The sequence below is a fragment of the Sinocyclocheilus rhinocerous genome, unplaced genomic scaffold (assembly GCF_001515625.1).
Source record: "Sinocyclocheilus rhinocerous isolate Xijiao unplaced genomic scaffold, SAMN03320098_v1.1 scaffold852, whole genome shotgun sequence".
NCBI classification, from domain to species: domain Eukaryota; kingdom Metazoa; phylum Chordata; class Actinopteri; order Cypriniformes; family Cyprinidae; genus Sinocyclocheilus; species Sinocyclocheilus rhinocerous.
The window spans coordinates 218,750-219,561 of NW_015626422.1; the positions used below are offsets into that span (position 1 = coordinate 218,750).

General features: G+C 44.0%; 1 protein-coding gene across 1 annotated transcript in view; it reads left to right on the plus strand.

The window, feature by feature from the left end:
- The window catches only part of LOC107715463 (alpha-actinin-2), a 45,240-nt gene that overhangs the window by 30,077 nt on the left and 14,351 nt on the right, over positions 1-812 (plus strand). The window contains exons 8-9 of the mRNA XM_016521614.1: positions 489-574; positions 685-777. Coding sequence (XP_016377100.1) covers positions 489-574; positions 685-777 — 179 coding nt within the window. The remainder of the gene's footprint in view (positions 1-488; positions 575-684; positions 778-812) is intronic.

Consider the following 812-nt stretch of genomic DNA (forward strand, 5'->3'; position numbering starts at 1 on the left):
GAGAGAGAGAGAGAGAGAGAGGGGGTCACATCAGAAACACATACCAGCTTCATCACTGTGTCTGTCACGTGACTCTGTTCCCCTTTCGGGCTCTGTTTTTACATTTATTTTGAAAGATGAAGCTCGCGATTATGTTAAGTGGCGTTACATTTCCGACGAGTGCTTGCTGTGTTCGGCCAATCACAATGCACTGGTTCAGCTGGCCAATCAGAGCAGACTGCACTTGTCTGAAGGAGGGACTTTGTAGAAAACGAAGCGTTTGAGAGAGGCGGGGCATAGAGGACCTACAATAATGTACAGTATTTGAAAAATAATGTGTTTTTTGAACATTAAAGCAAGCATGTCAATTCTGTTACACCAAATACACAAAATAATGATCTTTAAAAAAGCATCATATGACCCCTTTTTAAGCATATGTCGCAGTGTTTGTTCTTGTAGTTGTGAGTTTAGTTCTTGTACGTGTGACTGTATATCTCTCTGTGCTCCAGACATCATTAACACCCCGAAGCCTGACGAGCGGGCCACCATGACGTATGTGTCCTGCTTCTATCACGCGTTTGCTGGAGCAGAACAGGTACTTCTGCACTAACTGTAAGCTACGCATCTGATTAAAGGAAGACAGGTGCATCATGGGTAATTTCAAAGGCAGTACAGACGTCATGTGACATCGGTGTGTGTTTATAGGCAGAAACGGCGGCTAACAGGATCTGTAAAGTGCTTGGAGTGAATCAGGAAAATGAGAAACTGATGGAGGAATATGAACGACTGGCCAGTGAGGTACAACAACAACAACACACACACACACACACACA